We start from the raw sequence: 23,945 nt of genomic DNA on the forward strand, positions 1-23,945 counted from the left end.
AAAACCCCTCTTCTAGTCTTCCAAAGACCCCCCCCCAACATCTCCAAGTTCATCATCAGAAGCTCCCCAGAGGCTAGAACACACCAATTCAGAGCGGTACCACATACTGCCAGAAAAACGGATGGAAAACCTACAGCCATGTCTCTGCTATAATGATCAATACTCCTACATGTGTCTATCATAACATGTGGTGTTCCTCATCCAGTGCATCAAATGTCCCAACAACAGCTATGTGGGTAAAACTAGACAATCACTATGCTCTTGAATGAACTCATCCAGAAAAATGATAAAAGACAAAAACACCCTATCACCCATAGGCGAACATTTTTCACAATACAAGCTGACCTACCAGTACTCATCCTCAAAAGAAACCTTCAGAATACAAACCTTCAAAATACAAGCAGGAGAACTTAAATTCATAACTTTCGTAGACACTAAAAATCATAGTCTCAACAGAGACACTGGTTTTATGGCTCTTTACAACAATTGGTAATCTACTAGCCCTTCTTTGTTCTATGGACTGTAGCAGTGCTAATTGACTGCTTCGTTTTAAGTGGTTTCTTGCAACACGCATTAACCCCATATGTTTAACGATCTGTCCCACCTTGTATTTAGCTGTGACACTCCGATTACCTTTTCCAGACCTGAAGAAGAGCTCTGTGCAGCTTGGAAGTTTGTCTCTTCCACCCACAGAAGTTGGTCCAATAAAAAATATTACCTCCCCCCACCCTTTGTCTTTCTCTGGGACCAACATGGTTACAACAACACTGCAAATCGCATACTTCTAAGGCATTTGTATGCACCCATGAAAGAAAAATGACTGCGTGATTAATCAACACCCAATCAAAGAAGAATAACTGGTGACTGCCTACAGTGTAATGTTGAAAGGGTTGAACTACAAGCAGATTTCTCTCTCACAGGCATGTCCCCTACTCACAACGAATCACATATGCTCCTGTGTTACAGACCTACACAAGTGTAAACAAGATAGCATGTTACTCTCTATTGGAATCCATCAGTATTCACCTCATGCAACTTCTACAGATTAATTACTACAGTTTGAAGACACGAATCTGTGATTATCCGCAATTTTCCTTATCCTGGAAGGCATTAAGAAAGCTAAAAATTGCAGAATATCAACAGTTACACATTTGAGTGTATTAAGTGGTCTACTAAAGTATGACAGAATGCATCCCTGTATTCACACCCTGCACACCATTGTAATAATTTTTGAATAAAATATGCCTTGTGAGGTATCACTGGAAAACTAATAACTTGCTGGTCAATAATATCATAATGAAATGTGTGTGGCAACATTATATGCAAAGTTATGAATTCCCCCTGAATAATATTAGTTGCACATGTTCAAACCCACTAGCCCTGATTAGGCAGGACTGGTCAATCAAGTCTTAAACTAAGGAATGGGTTTTTAACTCAATTTACATATAAGTTGTAACATATAACAGTGTCTTCAGACAACAAGAGGGGGAAGACAGAAGACAAGAAAAAAATCTGCATTTCAGCAAACAGAGGTGAAAAGAAACAGGGTGCAAAATCTTTCACCGCCCTCCTTTACTGTTTGAATGAATTTTACCTAAGGGTTGTCCTCAAGAAAATGCATTTCAAAAGGTGACTGAACTATAAAAGTAAGAGGCAAACCCCCCCCAAGCTATCTCTTCCTATCCATCTCTCACTTTCACTGAGAAGGCAAAAGAAACCTGCCCAATTTGACTTTGGGGAGAGATCCTGACCTGAAGTTTGGTCAGCCCTGTTGCTGGAAGCATATGGTAAGAACTTTACCTGGAACCAAGTCTTGTTTGTTAAGTTTAGGAAGCATTTTATCTTTATTTCTCTTGTAACCATTTCTGACTTTAATGCCTTATACGTGTACTCGCTTAAAACGTATCTCCTTGAAGTTAAATAAGCTTGTTTTATTCATTAATCAAAGCTAATCCAGTGTTATGTTTAAACTGAATTGTGTGGGTAACTCCATTTAGGGTAGCAAACTGTTGTTTATTGATCCCCTTAGATGGGCAACCTAATAGACCTAATATACCTGCACTGTCCAGAAGAGGGCTGGACAGTGCAGATTACACTTTTTAGGTGGGAAATTTGGGACTGGGCATGCGTTGGGGTCACCTGCAAGTGGAACCCAAGGCTGCTGGAAGCCCAAGAGTAGCTGGTGTTTGCTGACAAGCTGCTGGGGCCAGGGTTGCTGGACCAGGGCTGTGGCTATACACAAACACTCAGAGTATAACCTGCATACTGTTTGTGAGAAGTCCAAGTTGGGAGCTACAGCAGGAAAGCACTGTGAGGCATCCCAAGCTGCAGGGCAACGGTGACATAACCCCTCCCTAGTCTGGGTTGTACCCCGGAATGTCATATAAAGACGTATTTCTACATTTCTGGTCAATTTAAGAACAGGTTAGTCTTGGAAAGGCATGGAAAGTGAATGAATGTGAGCAGTCCTGAGGTAGGAACTCCAGGAGCAGCCAAGACTGAGAAGGCTTGAACACTTATCTTATTAATTTGGGGGTAAATAAAGTCAGGAAGAGGGTGAATTTTTTACTTCCCAGTGTGAGGATGATCCTCCAGAGGCACAGACATGATATGGGGGGGGGTCTTACGTGCCAGGCCCTTACTGCTATACTCCCTGCAGCAGAGAAAAGAGTGTGCAGCTCAACATCCATATATCACACTGATCCTCAGCTGCATTTTGGACCACTTATGACCGCTGTAGCCTGGCTTGAGTAAGAGAATCCTTCACACTGCTCTACCACAGGGTAAAGAGAACAGCCATATAGTCCATGTACACAGACGCACCAGGGCAGCACAGTAACACAGGAGCTTTAAGCCATCTTTGCATACTGCTTCTTGACTTGCACTCTGTGTATTTTGGCTGCACCCAAGGATCTGTCCCTAAGGCTTCAACCCCAAGTCTGTCCACTCTCACCTCCCCATATCATCATGATGCAGGACCCAATCCAGTACTTCACTGCCAGTCAGCCATTAAGTCATACAATAGGGGTAGCAAACCATGTAGATTGCAGACATATTAATTTCAAACCATAGAGGGGCAGGGAATGAAGGATAGAATAAATATTTTCCTATTACAAAAAGAGAATTGGCATGCAAATAAGCAGAGCACTCTGCTCCAGAAATCTTTTGTGCTGTGATGCCACAACAACAAGCTTCTGAATACGTGGTGTGCTCATTAGCTTGCCAATTCCTAGAATCCCCTTGCAACTCACAGCTAATTTGTAGCCCTTCTGACAAGGGTTTAGATTTTGCGGGGAACTGGAGGGGGGCAGAGTAAGAAGTGTTTTGGCTGTCTTTCTTGCAAGCTAAAACTGTGGAAAGCTTTTACCATATTTAGCCTCAGAATAACCTACATCATATTTCATAACATAGTTGAATTAATTTCTGCATTTTGAAACAAAACTTTGAAGTGTCCAAAATAACAAAATTTGCTTGATGGTTGTTTTTCAAATAGCTGTTATTTTTTCTTTCAACCCTAAACTCATGTCCATTTTAAAACTGCCACAGACTATTGGATAAACCATATGTACACATTATTCTGAAACACATATAAATGTATATGTTGCTTATGTTACTATACAAACTTCAGTGAATGCCTTGTTATGCCAAGTAATTTTTACAGCTTAACGTGTCCAGCATTAGGAATAGCTTACATTAAAAAACAAAAGCAAAAACAAAAACAAAAAACTCCATTACAATGTGTTTTATAGCTCTAGTGTCTGAGCTCTGAGTATAAACAGATATGGATGAAAATGAATAAATAATCAAGCTTAAAAATATAAACAGTGTGTTTGGTAAATACAAACTAGCAAATGTTGTATTTTCTAGCACTTTTATAATTAAATTTGGTTTATATGACAAACTAAAATCACCTTAGCAAAACTGCATCCCACATTTTAGCCTAGATAAAATGTTTATTTTGGTTTATAAACTTCTAAAACATAAGAACAGCCATACTAGGTCGGAGCAATGATCCATCTAGCCCAATATCCTGTCTTCTGACAGTGGCCAATGCCAGGTGCTCTGGAGACCAGAACAGGCAATCATCGAGTAATCCATCCCCTATCATCCACTCCCAGCTTCTGGCACTCAGAGGCTTGGAACAGCTAGTGCATAGGGTTGCATATCTGACCATCTTGGCTAATAGCCATTGATGGACCTAATCTCCAGGAATTTATCTAGTTCGTTTTTGAACCCTGTTATAGTTTTGGCCTTAACAACACCCCTTGCCAATGAGTTCCACGGGCTGTGCATTGTATGAATAAGTACTTTCTTTTGTTTGTTTTAAATCTGCTATCTATCCATGTCATTGGATGACCCCTGGTTCTTGCATTATGTGAAGGAGTAAACAACAGTAGCTTATTCTCTTTCTCCATTCCAGTCACCATTTTATAGACCTCTCTCGTATCCCCTCTTAGTCGTCTCTTTTCCCAGCTGAAAAGTCCCAGTCTTTTTTAATCTCTCCTCATATGGAAGCTGTTCCATACCCTTATTCATTTTGTTGTCCTTCTCTGTACCTTTTCCAATTCTAACGTATCTGTTTTTGAGATGGGGTGACCACAACTGCATGCAGTATTCAAGGCATGGGCAAACCATCGATTTACATAAAAGTATTATGATATTGTCTGTCTTTTTATCTATCCCAGTGGTTTTCAACCTGTGGTCCATGGACTCCCTAGAGGGTTCACAGACTATGTCTAAGGGGTCTGTGGAACAATTAGACTGAAAACTGACTGAACAGAATTCAACTATATATACAGACAATAGATTTCCAAAGGAGTCCACACCTCCATTTTAATTTTTTTAGGGGGTCCACAAATGAAAAAAGGTTGAAAACCACTGATCTATCCCTTTCCTAATTGTTTCTAACATTATGTTCGCTTTAACTCTTGCACATTCAGTGGATGTTTTCAGAGAACTATCCACAATGACTCGTAGATCTCTTTCTTGAGTGGTAACAGCTCATTTAGACCCCATCATCTTGCATGTATAGTTGGGATTATGTTTTCCAATGTTCATTACTTTGCATTTATCAACACTGAATTTCATCTGCTATCTTGTTGCCCAGTCACCCAATTTTGTGAGTCTGTAACTCTTCGTAGCCTGCTTTGGGCTTAACTATCTTGAATAATTTTGTACATCTGCAAAATTTTGCTACCTCACTGTTTACCCCTTTTTCCAGATCATTTATGAATAAGGTAAACAACACTGGTCCCAGTACAGATCCCTGGGACACACAACTATTTACCTCCCTCCATTCTAAAAAGTGACCATTTATTCCTACCCTTCGTTTTCTGTCTTTTAACCAGTTAGTTACTGATCCATGAGAGGACCTTCTATGTTATCCCATGATTGCTTTACTTTTAAAAACTAAAGGCTTCTAAAGGAGAACTGATATAATGCCAACATACAATACAAATGGGCCCTTTGTTTGTTTAAAATGTTTACCGTATTCCAATATTCACATACTTTAAGTTAAAATGTATCTCTTTATTAAATCAGAGTACAATATTGGCATTTTCCCCGTACATTTATATAAATGTTTTCTCCTTTTGATGTACATGTATATGTCTTTCAAATTTCCATATCCCATGCAATTTGAATGTAACTTCACGTACATATACATCAATCACAGACACAATATTTCTGATATTTGGAAAGAAGTGGATAGGACTTCATCTTGTAGCCTGTCAACTGCTCTAGTTTGTAGAATGGGAAAGACTGTCCAGTGGCTATGGAACCAGCTACAGACTACTCTTGTCATGTAATCTTTCTATGCCTCAGTTCCCTATCTGTAAACTGGGAATAACACAACTTTCCTGCCTCACAGGAATTGTCAGAATAAATACCTCAAAAGTTGTAAGGTACTAGAGTAAAGGGGGGGGGGCTAGATGAATACCTTACAGAAGGAATTCAGGTATAGACAGACAGGTCATTGCTGCATAATGCAAGGCCTGATCCCATCAACTACCACAGCTAAGTATACTCAATATTCCCAACCCATTGCTCTTGTATGGAGAAAAGCTCTGGAACCAGAATTCAAAGTTCTATTTTAATTAGAATATCATCTCTTGATCATTACCAGATAAATTACCTTTCATGGGTAAAAAAGGCTTTTGGTGTAATCACAAGGAACACCATGTGTAACATTTTGAGTTTTTACACCATTAAAGTCCATGTGAAATTCCACAAGAACAAGGTCCAAACACATTCAAAAATCAAATACAGAATTAATACAATAGGAAAACTAACCTCATAGATAAAATATACTTTAGCTTCTACGTAGATTCCCATACGCACTACTGCACGTACCGCAGCATTCATACCTGGGAAGAGAAAGTGAATTAATTTTTTACAAAATTATGCAAGGTTATCTCAATTTTCTAATATTAACTTGAAATACCTTTGTCTAAAACAAAATCCAACAACAACAACAACGAAGGAATTAATTGGAAGCTATAAATTGTTCCTAAACAGAAAAAAGCTTTTACTATAACAAAAATGTACATACTGACAATGCAGCCAGCTCTATAAGTTGAAGGGGGCAGAGTTATTTGTTTTAGTACCATCATTATATGGACATTGAACAGGGAAGTTTGATGAAACTGTCAAGATATATCAGAATAAACAGTAATTAGAAAGTGGTGACTGATAAATGACATAAGACTGGTGGTTTGGCACCTTGCAATTTGCAAGACTTGCAGGCACAATTCAGTGCCTACCTCCCCTCACTCCAGAGGGGAAAGCAAGCTGTGCCAGCATTTTTTCCTGGTCCAGCTTACTTTCTTCCAAACCAGCTCAGCTGCACAGATGGTGTGCTGCGGAAGAGCAGAACCACTGACTGGGGGGAGAGGGGGGAGTAGCAAGCCAGTGCCAGCAGTTCTCCCCTTGAGTACACATCTTTGATGTGGATAGCATGGGTAAGGAAGTGCCTTATGGCATCTTACTCCCCTGTGTGGGGATGTCCTGCAGCTCACAATGGAGCCCATAGTACTCTTTTCATAGATGCTTGACAAATTGAAACACTTGGCTGAATGATGTCATACTTGTGTAAATCACTATTAATACTTCCATTTATTAAGCAGCAAATATGCTCCACAGAGCCATTTTATAGCACACTCAATGGGTGTCAATTCAAAGAGTCTAAAAGAATGTGGTGTCTATTATAATGGCTCTCTCCATCTAACGTGAGGAATATTACTTGTGAAAAAAACATGGAGAATTACCAACAGACCCCAAGCATAAGAAACAAAACACAGAGCTACAAGAGAGGGGGCAAGGAAGCTGAGAGACTTCTCTAACAGCTGATCAGCACTCTCCTTGGATTTATAGATACAACACAGCATCAAATATAATATAGTATCTATAGTCCCCCAGAACAACAGGATTCATTAGTTACTGGAAATAGCAAAGAAATAGATCATCTCTGCTGATGATGTAGGTACAAAATAATCCCCGATTTGAAACTCATGAGATGATCAAACCACACAACAGAGTTGACCTGAATCTCCAAACCCACAAACGAAGTCATGCATATGGCCTGTACTCAGGGAGCCTAGATACTATCACTGCCAGGGAAGTATTTAAAGACCCACTGAATTAACCTCTTTGTGAATGTTGAAACTGATTAGTGTGAAGGTCCCAGTGACCCTGAGGTTTCCTCAGGTGCCTCTTACTTAGGAACACAACACAAATAAAGTAACTGTTATTAAACAGAAGTCTCTTATTGTGCAAGAACTGAACATTAAGGCTATGTCTACACTAGAGACCTGTACTGATGCAGCTGTAAGATCTCTCGTGTAGCCATTCTATGTCAATGGGAGAGCGCTCCCCTATTGATATTAAACCACCCACAACAAACGGCAGTAGCTATGTCAGCGGGAGAAGCCACGCTACTATTTTTAGCATGCCAGTTTGATGAGAGCCAGTGCAAGTATGTCTACATGAGCAGGGAATGGCACCCGCAGCTCCAAGTTTAGACATACCCAAGTCTGTCAAAACAAGTCTGTCAGCTAGGGAGAGCAAGATAGTAGCAAATATCCATTCAAAGAGGCAATTCTCCTTCCAGAAACCACATACACTTTGGGTCAGGTTTTTTAAGTCAATGCAGTTACATCAATTTCCACTGGCTGAAGATCTGGCCTTTCATGTATCAACCAAGGCCAGGGAGGATGCAGTAATCGCTGTAGAGTGTGGCACAAGGCACTCTTCACCTCCAAAATCTGTCCGTATTCTCTATGGCATTTGCGGTCTCTGCCAACCGAAGAGCAAGAAGAGGTGCAAGTGTTGCTTAGCATACTAACATTTTTATGCAGAATACTGTTTCTCTAAACCAAGTCTCTATAGATTCTGATGGTTAATTACATCCCTATAGTGATGATCAGGGTAAAGGCCATGCTTCTTTTTAGAACTATCGGCTGCTTTTGGTTCCCTTGATTTGTCTATAGGGGTCTTACAGATGTATTCAGAATGGCCATTCATTGAGTTTTCTCCTTTCCCACTTTCATCCTTCTGTTAAGCTCTCACCTGCTGCATCCTTCAGGGTTCCATCTTATCACCTTTCCTGTTCAACATGTATGGGCTGATTCCAAGATGTTTTGCAGATATAATAAATACTGACCAACACAGAGTTCTGTGTCTGTATTCTACCGACTAACACTTTGATTAGCCAAGTCTGCGACTGACTGGAAGGAATATGGACAGGCTGAGATTCAGAATGGATGTAACTTGCACCAGCTGAAACAGAAGAGATTCATGTGGGCATGAAGAAGCATTTAATGGACTGGGCAAAGGCATCACCTGCATCATCTGCTGACAATGGATGCCTGCCTTTTGTCAATGTTTTCTAAATTAAGCTCCTAATGGATCGGTTACTGATCCCGGTTTTTCAGGTTACAGCTGCAACACATTTATTTTAATCATCTGTGGCTTGTGAGGAGTCTGATCACCCCCTTCTAATGCAGAATTCTTCCCAGCCAGTAACACCTTTGCACCTCCCAACTACACTATGGTAATATCTCATATTTAGGCCTAACATATAAGACCGCCTTGAAGCTTCAGCTAGAGCAAAATATAACTGTCTTCTGCCCAACCAGAGGAGACCTGCGAACACAACACTCATGATCAGGTCTTTATATTGTTTTTCTCTCCCCATCCTGGGTTCAACTCAAGGTGCTGGTGATAATCTTTAAAACCCTGAGATGTCAAGGACACATTAACTGCATCACATCACTTAAGGCCAGGGAGAGAAGCACTTTCTTTTCAGCTATCTGGGGCTGAACCTGCCAGTGACTTCGACTGTCAACTCTTTGGAGGAGGGGCCATCTTTATGTTCTGTCTTTTGTGATACAGCATGGCCAGAGGGCAGCAGGAGAGTGTTAGAAGGGAGCTATTTTGCACTCCATGGCTCGCAATTTTTAAATCAAGACTGAATGTTTTTTCCTAACAGATCTGCTCTAGGAATTATTTTGGACAAGTGCTGCAACTTGTGTTACACAAGTTAGATTAGATGATCACAATGGTCCCTTCAGGCCTTGGAATCTGTTTGCCTCTGTGCACAGATGACAATATTTTCAGACTTGGGTGCTTAAAGGCAAGCACCTAGCCAATTTCCAGAAGTGTTCAGTACTCAGAGCTTACACTGAAGAATCTGTTGCTGTTCAGTACTGAATAATCTAGTGATGTCATAAAACCTAAATATGGCTTTAAATACCTACCATTGGGTACTTACATCTGAATATTTTGGCCAGAGTGCATTCAAATATATAAAAAGATATCTACAGAGGAAAGCATGAAGTCTCTCCTAAAGCACAACTTGACTAATAAAACACTGGTAAACAATATTTTATTTTGTTACCTTTTGGCTTCTTACAACCAGCATTTCCATTAGAGTATCTATGAAATGTAATTATATAATTACCATTGGAAAATGGATGTACTCAGTAATCACAAGACTTGGTCCTCATTACTCAGTACAGCAATGATACACACAGAGGATCTCACCAATGGCTTAGAGACCAAATTGTGGCTAAAATAGCCATTTAAAATATGGCAACATAATTAAAATCCTTCTGAATTACCATTTTATTTTTAGTAAGATCATTTCCTAAACATAAAAGCACTGCTATAACACAGAATTATTACCAAATTATATATATATATATATATCCATAGATTCCAAGGACCTTTGCAATCCTCAAGTCTGATCTCCTGCATAACACAGGGACATGGAACTTCCTCAAAATAAGTCCTAGATCAGATCTTTTAGAAAAACACCCAATCCTGATTTTAAAAAATCATCAGTGATGAAGAATCCACAACAACCCTTGGTATGTTGTTCCAGTGGTTAATTACTCTCACTGTTAAAAATATACACCTTATTTCCAATCTGAATTTGTCCAGCTTCAACTTCCAGCCATTGAAGGTTGTTATACTTTTCATCATGTTATACTTTTCTCTGCTAGACTGAAGAGCCAATTTTTAAATACTTGTTCCCTATGCAGGTACTTATAGATTTAAATAAAGTCACCCCATAATCTTCTCTTTCTTTAACTAAATAGACCGAGCTTGAGTCTTACACTGTAAAGCAGGTTTTTAAATCCTTTAATCATTCTCATGGCTCTTCTCTGAACCCTCTCCAACAAGATATTCTATTGTGTAAATGCAAATGCTAGCATATCTTCTATACTGCATATAGTTAGAGAAATAATTTTATATATATATATATATATATATATAAACACACACACACACACACACACAGAATTAGTTCTCTAAACATATATATACACTTACACACACACACACAGTAGCATCTTGGGCATTTTAGGCTTGTTTCCCCTCAAAATGCCTTCTCTGCCTCTTAAAAAAAAAATTAGCACCAAACACTTAGAAATTAATTTGTGACACAAGTCACTTTTTTAATTTTAGACGTAACGTCTCCAAAACACCAGATACAGAGAATACTGAAAAAGTCTATACAAATTGCCATTAACTATAAAATGTTCATTTCCTAGCTGTAAAATGTATGTTGAAACATGACATGTCAACTTTTTTAGCAAATAAATTATTCTTCAGATTTTATTTACAAAATGTAAAACAAATCCATAGAGCTGTCTTCAAATTATGTATAGACATAACACACATAGCAACCATTATTCAATATACATACAAATTCTACAATTTTGGGAACAGAAAAGGGTTTGTTTTCTTTTGGGGGGCATGTAATCGACTGGGGCAATATAAGACTGTAAAGCAGTATGACTGTGCAGCAGACTGCTGCACAGATCTGCCTACTACAGAGCCATGATCTGGGCTCTGGGCTGTGTAACCCAGAAGGCTAAGACTATTTCATTAGTGCCCAAAAGTGTGCTAGGTGTTTTACTGTACAAATAAAAAAACATGACATAGCTCTTAACCTGAAGAGCTCAAAACCAAAGAGTAAGAGTAACAAGCAAATGAAGGTTTCAGAGTAGTAGCCGTATTAGTCTATATTCGCAAAAAGAAAAGGAGTACTTGTGGCACCTTAGAGACTAACAAATTTATTTGAGCATAAGCTTTCGTGAGCTACAGCTCACTTCATCGAATGCATCCAATGAAGCGAGCTGTAGCTCACGAAGGTGCCACAAGTACTCCTTTTCTTTAAGCAAATGAAGGGATGGTGTGAGGAAGAGCTGAGGCAAGTAAATAAGTTTACATGACTGTCATTTAGATTTTTATGTTCTAAAATACACAGAACAACTTACTTCCTGTGAGTGACAGAGAATAAGGGGAGGGTGACATTCTATTGAAAAAGGATCCACACCTCAGGAGCCACTGGCTGGTGTATAAATTCATCCACCAGTGCCAGCATTAACATGTCCAGGCCCAACACAGCGGGACCAACAGCCCAGTGCAGCTGCACATGCAATTCACAATCTCAGGCCCCTTACTCAGATTATCTTTCACAGCATTCAAGCCTTGAAGTTACCCAAACATTCTGTTTTGTGGTTACGGTTAAATGGAGTTTTAAAGAACACCAGTCCAGATTCTCAGCCATTCCCTGGTCACTTTACATTGTCCCACCAATCTGTTAGCCCTAACCAGTACAGAATTATATAAGGGATCCTTGGTCACTGTAATTACTGCTCCTCTACCACCCCCACCATGGTCCCAACATTAGCAATTTGCCTAGGGGACACTCTTCGTGCCTCAGTGACCTATAACTGCCAGAATGGCCTTGGGGGTCATTGACAGCCGACAAAGTAGCCCTGAGACTGTTCTACATTGTGCCAAGGACCAACCCATGACAGGGCAAACCCCAGAATCTGAGGGCATAAGAGCTGCTTAAAGACCCCCTTCTCATGCCCCTCCCTCCAAAACTGCACCAACCGCATTTGGATGCAGTCCAGAATCTGGCACATCAAGCTGATAGATCCTTGAGAATGAGCTGTCAATGTTCAATCACAATATACATCAAGAGACAAAAATACCAGTTACGGGTTTGTTTCCCCATTTAACAGCTGGGTGGCCAAAATTGTAGTGCTGACACAGCAAGTATAGAGTACACTTTACAAGCACAAATTATTTGTAACATTTTCACTTACACTAAATCCCCAATACACTGCTTCAAGCCACCATACAAAATGGTGGAAAGTACATCTACACTGTAAATATGCTGATTAAATCCTGATCGTTGCAAGGGAGCTGCTACAGTATGTGCTGTGAATATGTATTAATACAGATTTAAGCATCTTGGACCCATACTACTATATACACACTAAAAATGTTGGATCATGTTAAAGAAGTTCTGTATTAAAATCACAAATGAGTTTGATTCCCCATAGTTTAAATTCCAGGGTATTACTAATTAACAGGTCTCTTGGTTTTTGGTACTGTTTCTCTCCCTTTATGTGTGAAACTTGCAAGCTGTTAATTGTGTTAGTACATTCTAAGACAGTCTGTTCTCAAAGCAATTCTTTGTAACAACAACTACTCACACAGAGAGAGACTCAAAGCAATACTCTGTAACAATAGAAACAGCACCCAGAGATTCCCCGCCCTTTTGTTGTATTCATTTCCCTTTGTTAACAATTGTGATTAAAATAGAGATAGAGGATGTATGTGGATGGATGCTTGGTGTGGATAATAACTGAATGATCAGGGAGGTGCCAGCCTAAGAATCCAGTGTCCATTCGCTTAAGGCATCAAGTGGAAATAACCAGAGGACCCCCGGAGGGCAGACTGGAATCCACCCAACAGCCTCAAGAATGGGAGAACCAAAGAACAAGATAACATCTGGCAGCACAGAGCCATCAGGAATGTGCCATCTGCTGATTGATTCAGCAACACCATAGACTGGCATAGGAAGAAATTCCTATAAAAATGGACTCTAGAAAGTGAGAACTTTGGGGTCTGATTCTGCAAACCAACTTCCAGGAAAAAAAGAAAAGGAGTACTTGTGGCACCTTAGAGACTAACAAATTTATTTGAGCATAAGCTTTTGTGAGCTACAGCTCACTTCCAGGAGCGTCAGATGAGCATCTGACAAGGCCCTGCTCCCTCCTCATGTCCAGGCCACCTGGCCAGTGGCTTGGCATGAGCAACTCTAAGGCTGGTAACTAAGATACAGAACCTTTGTGTGTGTGTGTATGTGAATAAATATGAGACTGAATGGAATGTTATAGCTATAACTAACTGCTTACTATGATTCTTTCTGTATTCACAATAAATGAGAATGTGGTATTTTGCCTTTTCCCCTTTAATAAGTTCCTGCTGTTTTTTATTTTATTGGTAAAACAAAAAACCCTTAACGAGATGAACAACTGTAAATTTGAAGATGCCACATTTTGAACATTAATACTACTTTAAATATAAAAAAGACATGTAATTTTTCACTTTAAAAAAAGGCCACTTTTAAATTATTTAAAAGTACAAAAAACACCCAAAGTAGTAAGCTCTTGGGCTGAGGTTTTATATGTCAAGCATCTGCCTGCAATAGTGTAGGCACTCGTGCCTGCTGCTTCAGTGAAAATACAGGTTAACAGTGCTGAAAAACTTAGATGCCATCATATAATGCAGCACTAACAGGTGTCACTGTAATGATATACATAGAAACAGATTTCTGTTGTAAATATTCAAGAAGTTAAAGCAAATGGGAGATGGAAAATCAGTTAAAGAATAGAAAATCCTCCCAATTTAAAACAGGATTACTTTGTACAAAAAAGGAGTACTTGTGGCACCTTAGAGACTAACAAATTTATTAGAGCATAAGCTTTCGTGAGCTACAGCTCACTTCATCGGATGCAGTGAGCTGTAGCTCACGAAAGCTTATGCTCTAATAAATTTGTTAGTCTCTAAGGTGCCACAAGTCCTCCTTTTCTTTTTGCGAACACCGACTAACACGGCTGCTACTCTGAAACCTGTCTTTGTATAACATAGTTCTTCCAAAACTGTTAATCCACTTGTTTTTTAATATAAACTCTCTCAACTTCTGGGTGGACTCCTCCTGAAGGTCGAAACAGCAGCCTGGATTTCTACATAGACTGCTTCCGCCGACGTGCACGAGCTGAAATTGTGGAAAAGCAGCATCGCTTACCCCATAACCTCAGCCATGCAGAACACAGTGCCATCCACAGCCTCAGAAACAACTCTGACATCATAATCAAAAAGGCTGACAAAGGAGGTGCTGTCGTCATCATGAATAGGTCGGAGTATGAACAAGAGGCTACTAGGCAGCTCTCCAACACCACTTTCTACAAGCCATTACCCTCTGATCCCACTGAGAGTTACCAAAAGAAACTACAGCATTTGCTCAAGAAACTCCCTGAAAAAGCACATGAACAAATCCGCACAGACACACCCCTGGAGCCACGACCTGGGGTATTCTATCTGCTACCCAAGATCCATAAACCTGGAAATCCTGGACGCCCCATCATCTCAGGCATTGGCACCCTGACAGCAGGATTGTCTGGCTATGTAGACTCCCTCCTCAGGCCCTTCGTTACCAGCACTCCCAGCTATCTTCGAGACACCACCGATTTCCTGAGGAAACTACAGTCCATTGATGATCTTCCTAAAAACACCATCCTAGCCACTATGGATGTAGAAGCCCTCTACACCAACATTCCACACAAAGATGGACTACAAGCCGTCAGGAACAGTATCCCCGATACTGTCACGGCTAACCTGGTGGCAGAACTTTGTGACTTTGTCCTGACCCATAACTATTTCACATTTGGTGACAATGTATACCTTCAAATCAGCGGCACTGCGATGGGTACCCGCATGGCCCCACAGTATGCCAACATTTTTATGGCTGACTTAGAACAACGCTTCCTCAGCTCTCGTCCCCTAATGCCCCTACTCTACTTGCGCTACATTGATGACATCTTCATCATCTGGACCCATGGAAAAGAAGCTCTTGAGGAATTCCACCATGATTTCAACAATTTCCATCCCACCATCAACCTCAGCCTGGACCAGTCCACACAAGAGATCCACTTCCTGGACACTACGGTGCTAATAAGCGATGGTCACATAAACACCACCCTATATCGGAAACCTACTGACCGCTATTCCTACCTACATGCCTCTAGCTTTCATCCAGATCATACCACTCGATCCATTGTCTACAGCCAAGCGCTACGATATAACCGCATTTGCTCCAACCCCTCAGACAGAGACAAACACCTACAAGATCTCTATCATGCATTCCTACAACTACAATACCGACCTGCTGAAGCGAAGAAACAGATTGACAGAGCCAGAAGAGCACGCAGAAGTCACCTACTACAGGACAGGCCCAACAAAGAAAACAACAGAACGCCACTAGCCATCACCTTCAGCCCCCAACTAAAACCTCTCCAACGCATCATCAAGGATCTACAACCTATCCTGAAGGACGAGCCATCGCTCTCTCAGATCTTGGGAGATAGACCAGTCCTTGCTTACAGACAGCCCCCCAATCTGAAGCAAATACTCACCAGCAACCACACACCACACAACAGAACCACTAACCCAGGAACCTATCCTTGCAACAAAGCCCGTTGCCAACTCTGTCCACATATCTATTCAGGGGATACCATCATAGGGCCTAATCACATCAGCCACACTATCAGAGGCTCGTTCACCTGCGCATCTACCAATGTGATATATGCCATCATGTGCCAGCAATGCCCCTCTGCCATGTACATTGGCCAAACTGGACAGTCTCTACGTAAAAGAATGAATGGACACAAATCAGACGTCAAGAATTATAACATTCAAAAAAAAGTTGGAGAACACTTCAATCTCTCTGGTCACTCGATCACAGACCTAAGAGTGGCTATACTTCAACAAAAAAGCTTCAAAAACAGACTCCAAGGAGAGACTGCTGAATTGGAATTAATTTGCAAACTGGATACAATTAACTTAGGCTTGAATAGAGACTGGGAATGGATGAGTCATTACACAAAGTAAAACTATTTCCCCATGGTATTTCTCCCCCCCACCCCACCCCCCACTGTTCCTCTGATATTCTTGTTAACTGCTGGAATTAGCCTACCTGCTTGTCACCATGGAAGGTTTTCCTCCTTTCCCCCCCTTGCTGTGGGTGATGGCTTATCTTAAGTGATCACTCTCCTTACAGTGTGTATGATAAACCCATTGTTTCATGTTCTCTGTGTGTGTGTATATAAATCTCTCCTCTGTTTTTTCCACCAAATGCATCCGATGAAGTGAGCTGTAGCTCACGAAAGCTTATGCTCTAATAAATTTGTTAGTCTCTAAGGTGCCACAAGTACTCCTTTTCTTTTTGCGAATACAGACTAACACGGCTGCTACTCTGAAATCTCTCAACTACAGACCTCAATATTCTCTCCACACTACCCTCGGCCCCATGCGGTACAAATGACTTTGAAAGGTCATGACTCATAGTCCTCCTTATTCTGTTCCCCTCCCAGGATGTGATGCAGAATGGAGGTTGTATACTTCAGTCTTCCGAACTGTTCCCAGATCCCAACCCAGTTATGTAAAGGACTCCTTACTGCCACTCAGACAGAGCCACCAAAGCCCTAAGGTTGAGTTTAGTCTCGCTTCTCCTGAAAGAAATGAAACGATACTGCCTACAAAACCTCTTGGACGACATCCAGCGTACCGTGCTCATAGGCTTTGCAAAACAGTCCCGGCGCTTGGGCCGGGCTCCCCAAACGCTCCTCCCTTTTTATTTTTTGCTACACTTTGCAGAGAATCGAACCTAGGGCCGATCGATTTACTTTGGAGAGTTGTTTAAATGTTGCACTGTAGCGCCCGGTGGAGACAGCGATGCCATACTCTTTTTTTTTTTTTTTTTTTTTTTTTTTTTAAAAGGCGCTGGTCCACCGTTTTGTGATCCGCGGCCAGGCGGAAGCGAGTGGCGGGGCTCAGCCTCTGGCTGGACGTGCTGCCATGCCGCTCCGAGGAATTCACTGTCACGGTTTCAAAGGAAAATGGCGCTATGAGGGCTCAGGTGCCCGGATCCCGAGCGCTCCTGAAATGATCTCAGCACAACTGGGAACACCGTCATAGGGCGGACGGCTGCAAGAGGAGCCAAGCCAGTCGCTGATTGTCAAGGGAAGCAGCTTGCCTGCCTCGTTCTCTGGGGAGGCAGATCCCTTCTGCCCCCGTATTGGGGAGGGGGTTAGCTAACCCCAAGTAAAACCCCAAGGCACCCCGTTACTCCAGGGAGAGGGAGGAAGGATGCTTCTTCAGCAGAGATATGACGCACAGAGGAATCCGCAGCGACTGGCCGCGGATCACGTACACACTGGAGGCGGGGAGTGAGCGAGGAGAGACTGGTCCATGCAAACTAGCATTCTCCCGCGCACTAGGAAAGAGACAGGACAACCCCCCCCCCCCCCCCCGCATCCCAAACACACACCTGTCAAGGGGAGTGAGGCTTTCTCCTTACACATTCACTGGGGGAAGTGGGGGGAACTAGTCCCCGCTCCTCCAAACCCTTACCCCTCCGGGTGTGTCTCTCTTCTTACAACTCCCTCCACCCACAAGCACATCTGCAGGAGCCATACTTCTCTCTTCACCCCCACCCACGTGAAAGACTGGCGGGGAGGCCCGGTCCCCATCCCCAGTGCAAAGGATAACACAGATTGTCCCCTGCGCCGTGCCCCACGCTCCTGAAATACTCCCGATCTGCAGCGAAACTGGCAGATACCGGATTAAACTACTTCCCAACGCGCTCCCGGAGCTGCAGCAAAACTACCGACCCCCAGGAGGCGGCTATGGGGAACGATGGCCGCGTTGCACATTAACAAGATAATTCTCCTTCTGGCTAAGGAGAGCGAGAGCCTTTGTTTTAAAATATTGCCCCGCATTACCCATCTAGAATCTGCACCTTGAGCAACCCAGATAGAACGGTTAATAACATACGGAAATTAATTCGGAGACACACGTGGGAGGGGGCCCGAGAAGGGATCTCCTGACCAGGTTAGTAAATTTCAGCCCGTTCTCCCGTTGCCTGGTCGCCCTTTGATTCAATTTTTGTAGGTCCTTGGTCTCTAAGCCCCAACGTTAAACCCCTGCTACTCTTGCTTTGGACGGTTTCGCGATCGAAGCTAAGGGATGTCTGCAATGTATTAATCTTGCTCGGGTGTGAGCCACCTAAACCGCTGTCATGAATGCAAAACTGCTCCACGTGAGCCTTGTCAAAGACCGAAGTGAAAGGCGGATGGGGGGGGGGGGTGGCACTGCCCCAGCGGCAGACAGCTCCCCTCCCCATGTGCAATGCAGCAAGTCTCCTACCACCATCTTCTCCCATCCCCCTCACACGTTGGCCACTCACTAGCCCTTTCTCCATCCTCCCCTCTCCCTGCCATCCCCTGAAAGGGGAAGACGTCTTGGGAACAAAGCTTTCGGTTCCCTGCCCTCCAGAAGGCAGGCTCAGAAGAGCTCACACGTTTGAAAATGTGACGAGGAAGGGAGGGAGGGAGGATGAGGGGACGCTGCTTGTTGCCGCCCTGCCAGTCCAGGCACGTTTGCAGCCCGGACACGGAGGTTAGGCAAAAGGACGATTTTATTTTTTTACACTGATCTCAGTAAAGCAGTCGGGGATCAGTGGAACCGGCACTCTCCGCCGGCCCACCCTGCTGGCTAACCTGCCCCCTTTAGCCCAGGTCCAGTGCCCCACCTGCCCCCTACCTCACTGCCCGCCGTGCCCCGACCCAACGTGGTCCTGCCCGAGTGTGCATGCTGCCTGCCCAGCCACTAGATACCCACTGCCCCCAGAGTCCAGGCGCCTCCCACCCATGCCCACTCCACCGCCACATGAGCACCCGGCCCGCCTCCATACCACCCCGGCCCGCTGCACCCCTCAACCGTATTGCCCCTTTCCTTCCCCCCAAATGTACCGTATGACATGCACTCCCCTCTCCCCAAACACACACACTTGTACTGCCCCCTCCCACATTATCCATGCTGCCCAATACCTCCCACAGCCATCCCATACCCCCACCCCCGCCCCCGCAGCTGCACGGGCAGTCACCTTGCGCATCCCCGCCGCTGGTCAGCACCCCGATGGCTTTCCCAGCGCCCGAGAGATTCTCGAAGAGCTTCTTATCCGCCGGCTGGTCCGCCATGGTGCTGGGAGGGGAGGGAGCGAGCTGCCGGCCGGCTGCGCGGCCCCCCCCTGCCCGGCTGGGGGATGGAGAGGGCGAGCGAGGGCCCTGGGCGGCGCCGGAGGGAGTCCCTGGCTGCTGGGGCTCTGCCCCGGGGACGGCACCCGGAACAGAAACGCTACGGCATAAAACACGTGCAGACAAAGCAGGAGAGGCGCAGCCTTCACATCCCACCCCAGCCGCCGCCGCCGCTGCTGCTCCCGCTCCAGCCTCCTCCGCTCCGGCCAGCTCTGCCCAGAGTCACCCAGCCGCGGCGCCGGTGCGGCTCTACCCTCTGAAGGGCAGGGCGAGAAGCCAATGAGAGCACGTGCACCACCCAAGGCGCTCGGCGGCCTGCAGTGGGCGGGCTGGGATGCTGCAGCGTGGGTGGGGATGGCGCAGCGGGGGGGGGGGGCAGTGACGGAAGAGGGGCCGGCCGACGGGAGAGGCTAGAATGGGTGGGGAAGAGGGGGAGGAATGCAAAGGCGGCCCCCTCCTTTCCTTTCCCTGGTCAATGTGCTGGAGCAAGAGGGAGGGGGCAGAGGAGGCGGCTGGTTTCCGGGCTGAGCCGCCGGAGGAGGGAGCTGCACAGTTCCTCCCCCCCCCAACTCCCCCTGGTGGAGACCTCAGGGCTCTCTGCGGGGCAGGTGCTGGGAGGAAAGTAGACTGGGCCTGTCTGGGGACTCTGGGGTAGCTGTTCCCTGTCCTCGCGCTGCATGCTCTGGCAATAAAAAACTGGGCAGTACAGGGGTGGAGGAACAGTTTGCTTAGTGACAGGTTTCAGAGTAGCAGCCGTGTTAGTCTGTATTCGCAAAAAGAAAAGGAGTACTTGTGGCACCTTAGAGACTAACAAATTTATTAGAGCATAAGCTTTCGTGAGCTACAGCTCACTTCATCGGATGCATTTGGTGGAAAAAAAAAACGTTTGTTTTTTTTTTTTTCCACCAAATGCATCCGATGAAGTGAGCTGTAGCTCACGAAAGCTTATGCTCTAATAAATTTGTTAGTCTCTAAGGTGCCACAAGTACTCCTTTTCAGTTTGCTTAGTGGAGGTGCGGAGAGCCATTGAACCAAACTGTAAACCCTGTGTAGGGTGGAAACCACTTCAAGCCACGGGGTGTCTTAGAATCATAGAATATCAGGGTTGGAAGGGACCTCAGGAGGTCATCTAGTCCAACCGCCTGCTCAAAGCAGGACCAATGCCCAATTTTTGCCCCACATCCCTAAACGGCCCCCTCAAGGATTGAACTCCCAACCCTGAGTTTAGCAGGCCAATACTCAAACCACCGGTGCGGCAGCACCCCTAGTTCCAGCACATAGGGGCAGTACCCCTGAAAGCGGCTAGGTGGCACATAATGCCCCCATCTCTCTTTGACCTACCTCTGTCCTGCTCTGGTTACACTAGGCACCCAGGCCATTTCCTGCAATCCTAAAAGCGGGAGCTGCTGGTGCCTATAAACGGTGGTGAGCTGGAGCTGGTTCACACCGCTTCGTTAGAACCGGTTGTTAAATTTAGAAGCCCTTTTAGAACCGGTTACAACCGGTTCTAAAAGGGCTTCTAAATTTAACAACCGGTCAAAAGTGGTGCCTTAGGCGCCGACTCCGTGGGTGCTCCAGAGCTGGATCACCCATGGGGAAAATTGATGGGTACAGAGCACCCACCAGCAGCTCCCCACCCCGTGCCCAGCCCCAGCTCACCTCCGCTCCGCCTCCTCCCCTGAACGCGCCGCCCCGCTCTGCTTCTCTGCCCACCCCCGCTTCCCGCCAATCAGCTGTTCATGTGGGAAGCCTGGGAGGACTGAGAAGCAGGCGGCGGCGGCTTCACGCTCAAGCCCAGGAAGAGGGAGGCGGAGACGAGCTGGGGCAGGGGGGCGCAAGCCGCAGCAGGTAACCCGGGGGGGGTGCACAGGGGAACCGCTCCCCACCCCAGCTCACCTCTACCTCCCTGGGCCTGAGCGTAAAGCCGCCCCCTGCTTCTCAGCCCTCCCAGGCTTCCCATGCGAACAGTTGATTCGCGGGAAGCTGGGGGGGCGGAGAAGCAGAGCGTGGGGTGGCGCATTCAGGGACAGAGGCAGAGTGGAGGTGAGCTGGGGCTGGGGGGGGGGGGAGCTGCCAGTGGGTGCTCTGCACCCACCAAATTTTCCCTGCAGTGCTCCAACCCTGGAGTACCCATGGAGTCGGTGCCTACGGCACCACTTTTAATGTGATCAATGGGGGGGAGCAGCCGCTCCCCTGCTCCCCCCCAGCTATGCTATTCCACCCCTAGGAGCCAGAGGGACCTGCCCGATGCTTCCTGGGAGCTGCCCCAGGTAAGCACCGCCAGGACTCGCCCCCCATTAGGTCCCTCTTAGGGGTGGGGTGGACACCCACTACGGTGGCCCACAAGACCTCCTGCCCAGTTCTGGGGGCAGTCAGGGGACAAGGGTGGATGGGGCAGGAGTGGGTCATGACCCCCTCGTGGGGTAAGGAGGGAACCCGTTGTTAAGATTTTGGCAGCTCATCACTGCCTATAAGCAAGCAATCATTGCCTGTCATTCCATTACAGATGGGTAGTGAGGGGAAATCTCTCTCTTTAGAGGCTCCAGTTTTGTCTTTTTTTTGGTGGCTTTTTTGTTCAAGCTCTCTCTGAAAATGTTTTGCGCTAATTATTAAGGCACTGTCATTGTCTAGAAGATGTTATTTCACTGCCAAAAAGTATTGTAAAGATCTATTGAAGTATTATTTATTTGTATTATAGTAGCCCCAAGAGGCCCCATCTGAGGTCAGGGTCCCATGGTGCTAGGTGCTGCACCCACATGTAGCAAGAGGCAGTTCTTGTCCTGAAGAGTGTACTGTTTAAACAGACAAAGGGTGAGTCAAAGGAAATTTTGTCACAGTTTTGGAGATGGGGAACTGAAAAATATCTATTTAGAGCACCTTCCCTTTTTCCCCTTTTTGTTGTTAGGTCAGGAGAATGAGTTAAAAAACACTCTTTTGGTAATATCCACATTGAATATTTGGGGGATGCTTTTGTCATTTGTTTTCATTCTGTTGTGAATAGATACTTTCTGAATGCGTATGTATTGAATAATTGATCCAGAATTCTTTTTAAAAATTAATTATCACAATACCCCCTATGGAACAGAGTAGTATAATTATCCTGATCAGAGAGACAGATTAAGGCCCAGACCCTGCAAACTTTTATTTATGTGCTTGCTTTTATACACGTGAATTGTCCCATATTGAACAGGACAATTTGTGTGTGTGAAGCTCAGCCTGTGTAGAGTGCTGCAGGATGAGGGCCTCAGTGACTTGACAAAATTATGCAGCAAGTTAGAAACAGAATTCAAATGCTAACTCTCAATCCTATGATTTAATCACTATTAGAATTATTCAGATCTCCTTATCTATCTCCATTAGCAAAGAAAAAACAAAACAAACAAACAAATCATTATTGGTGATTCACTCCTCTATGTCAGCAAATCTTGTCAGGCTTGACACTCACCTACACCTAAACACTGTTGTAAGGATATATATGCAAAAGATGGCATGTAATATATAAATGGAAAACTAGTAACTCACTGACCATTAATATGCTTGTATAATGTTACAGGGTGTGTACCAAGAGTTATAAATGTGCTAAAATTATGTTATTAAAATGTGTTTGGTAAATGCTGCATCAGCATAGTCTGCTTTGGACAAAGGAATGTGTATTTGCTTGTCTGATTAGCCTAGTCAGCAGGCAGAGACGATGAAGGTACATTTACACAAAAGGTAAATAACGACATCAAACTAGGAAGTGAGGGAAGATTGCCTCTTAACTGAAGAGACAGAGGGCCTGAACCTCAAATGATAAGCAATTGACAACTGGTTGTATGCAATATTATTGTATTACACCAGTGTATTGAGGAAGGTCTTTTAGGAAAGTCTGGGACACCCTGGTGACTAATATCATTGAGAAATGTATGCATTAACGTCGTGATGACTTGTGGATACTCACAGATGTCTGTGTAATGTCTGAGTAATGTCTGTGACCAAGCAAAAGGAGAAACAGGTTTTCTCCCAGATAGGAGGGAAGGCAGCTATCTACCAGTCTCCAATGTAAATTAACCAGTGTGGAATCAAAACAATGGAAACTCCATTCACATTGGAATCAGCATGAGGATGGAGACCGTACCCCCAGGAAACCTTCCTGCATCTTGAAGCAGGGTGATGAACATGGGGAATACAGCATGGCATCTGCACCCCAGAAGGAGAGCAGCTCTTTTTCTGGGCTTATTTTTCAAAGAACGTATTTTAAAGGTTTATTGGACTATAAAAAGG

The 23,945-nt window shown here is 44.3% G+C and overlaps 1 protein-coding gene across 12 annotated transcripts in view; it reads right to left on the minus strand.

Moving 5' to 3' along the window:
• LOC119850748 (phosphofructokinase, platelet) overlaps positions 1-20,156 on the minus strand; it is a 79,703-nt gene extending 59,547 nt beyond the window's left edge. For 2 of the 12 annotated variants that reach the window (XM_038389218.2, XM_038389217.2), the window contains exons 1-2: positions 19,532-20,156; positions 6,292-6,365 (exon numbers count right to left, since the gene is read on the minus strand). In XM_038389218.2, the coding sequence (XP_038245146.1) occupies positions 6,292-6,365; positions 19,532-19,625 (168 nt within the window). In that variant the 5' untranslated portion in view covers positions 19,626-20,156. The remainder of the gene's footprint in view (positions 1-6,291; positions 6,366-19,531) is intronic. The other 10 variants (XM_038389219.2, XM_043509583.1, XM_038389216.2 and 7 more) reach the window with 7 other exon arrangements.
• Between the last annotated feature and the right edge of the window lie 3,789 nt (positions 20,157-23,945).

Source organism: Dermochelys coriacea, chromosome 2 (genome assembly GCF_009764565.3).
Source record: "Dermochelys coriacea isolate rDerCor1 chromosome 2, rDerCor1.pri.v4, whole genome shotgun sequence".
NCBI lineage: Eukaryota > Metazoa > Chordata > Testudines > Dermochelyidae > Dermochelys > Dermochelys coriacea.